This window comes from Rhinichthys klamathensis, unplaced genomic scaffold (assembly GCF_029890125.1).
Source record: "Rhinichthys klamathensis goyatoka isolate OS25496 unplaced genomic scaffold, OSU_Roscu_1.1 h1tg000020l_1, whole genome shotgun sequence".
In the NCBI taxonomy this organism is placed as follows: Eukaryota; Metazoa; Chordata; class Actinopteri; order Cypriniformes; family Leuciscidae; genus Rhinichthys; species Rhinichthys klamathensis.
In genome coordinates this window covers 3,864,937-3,866,993 of record NW_026606571.1, presented here as the reverse complement: position 1 = coordinate 3,866,993, position 2,057 = coordinate 3,864,937, and the positions used below count along the sequence as shown (strand labels likewise).

General features: G+C 38.2%; 1 protein-coding gene across 1 annotated transcript; it reads left to right on the top strand.

Annotated features, from left to right (window-relative positions):
* Window positions 1-788: 788 nt before the first annotated feature.
* Window positions 789-1,430, top strand: rprm3 (reprimo, TP53 dependent G2 arrest mediator homolog 3). The gene has a single exon (XM_056240409.1). It carries the CDS (start codon window positions 1,068-1,070, stop codon window positions 1,380-1,382), a length of 315 nt encoding a protein of 104 aa, XP_056096384.1. The 5' UTR covers window positions 789-1,067; the 3' UTR covers window positions 1,383-1,430.
* Window positions 1,431-2,057: the final 627 nt, after the last annotated feature.

Here is a 2,057-nt window from a genome sequence, read left to right as displayed (position 1 = left end):
GTCAGGTGTATACACGCCGTACAGCCATATACGGCTCTATATGGCTCTGGGTACAGCCAATTACACTGGTAAAGCAAGGTAATACTGCCATCTAGCGTTCCGATGTAGATATAAACCAAGTTATTTGAATACATAACTAGCGAGATAGTTCTTCAAATGCTAGTAAGAGACCCCACATTCATTAGATTATTTAATATTTTTAACAAACAATGTTCGACAGTGGATCGTCACAGCAGAATTGAAACTAGACCGTCTTCAACAAATGTCATTTTCACCACATCTCAAAACACTATGGCGAAAATATTGGTGGTGGAAATTATATTTCAATCATTTCTGGAATAAGTTGGCCGACTCGTTTCTTGCTAAGGCTAATTTCATAGCTAGCATCCTAAATAAATACGCAAAAATAAATAACAGGCCTGACTATTTTCACACTTTATGCAAACTGAAATAAATTAGGCAACATCTAGATTCGAAATGACGTACGTAACAAATATTCTGTTCACAAGTGATATTTACCTTGATGTATCTTGAATTTTCTTCACACATTTGATCTCAGGTAGCCTACCGTAGGCTGCGTCCTTAACGACACTTTAGTAGAAATTGCTGTGGTCATTACAAACAGCGAATTCAGAGCCATATAATGCAGCTTTCGAGGTTACTGCATTTTATTTGAAAATGCTTTCAAAACATATAGTTATTTATAGCCTACACACGTAGTCTACTTTTAAGACACCCTCCCTCCTCTATGGTCTGTGAGTTCAAAAGAAAGTGTGTGCGCGTGGCCGCGCCTCTCAGCGCGCGCTCAAAGGCGCACTGAAATAGCGGAGTGCGCGCTCTCCCAGACATCACTAAGATTGCTGCGGAGATGCTTGGATGTTGCATTCTATCATACAACACAAATAAATCAGACTATCTTCCACGTACCGACGCCTTAACGACTGTTTGTTACTTTTAAAATATGATATCCATGGAAACGCAAAAGTGACTTTGGCAAACCCGCGGTATCCTTTGGAAGTTTTAAAACATCAATAGCTACTCGTTGGACACGCCACAAAAAACTCGACATGAATGTTTCACACGGACTACTGAACCGGACGATCTCTACAGCGAAGCATCCTTTGGAAAGCGTCCGAGGATGCTGCAACTTCTCGGTGCTCACCACCAGCGACGGGTTCGGTTCACCGATTCAGGACGAGCGCGATCAGTTCATCATGCGTTTGGTGCAGATAGCAGTTCTCTGTGTGCTGTCACTGACTGTCATTTTCGGCATCTTTTTCCTAGGGTGCAATCTACTCATCAAGTCCGAGAGTATGATCAACCTGCTGGTGGAGGACAGAAGACCTTCCAAAGACGCGGAAATTATTATGATTGCTGCATGAGTGGAATACACTGTGTGTCGTGAATCACCAGTGACTTAACTGACACAAACTGGTGACACAAACTTTAATGAAAGACACCTGTTGGTATGATTTCCATGCCAGTGCTGAACTAAATGGATTTTTATTTAGGCCATTTCATCTTGGATCAGAACCTTTAACATTGACTTTTTTTTTTAAAGGTCAAACATGTGTTGTGTTAAATTTTTGTCTAGATATTCAATCAAAACACATCACCTGAAACAACAAGACCAGACAAAGATAACCAAATTCATTAATCCAGGAATGACAATTTCAATGTTTTGTATCTGAATTATGTGACTCATAATTTGCATATATTGATTCAATTGAAATAATTAGATATTTTTGAATGGGTTAAAGAAAGATCGTTGTGTGAACTTGCATGAGGGAAAAAATGGGTTGAAATGAAATTAAACATGAATTTCATTCTGCATTCTACAACTTTATTTTAGTTTCTAAAGGACATTTTTGGAATTTTTCGAACAGAACCTTTGATTCTGACAACAATCCAGTTAACAAACCAATGAATTATATAACATCTGTCTATGTTGAGCTGTCATCACGTTTCAGGTTTCTGTCAAATACATGATTATTTTAATTATATAACAGATAATATATTAATTAGATATCTTTAATGAAAGACACCTGTTATCAGAA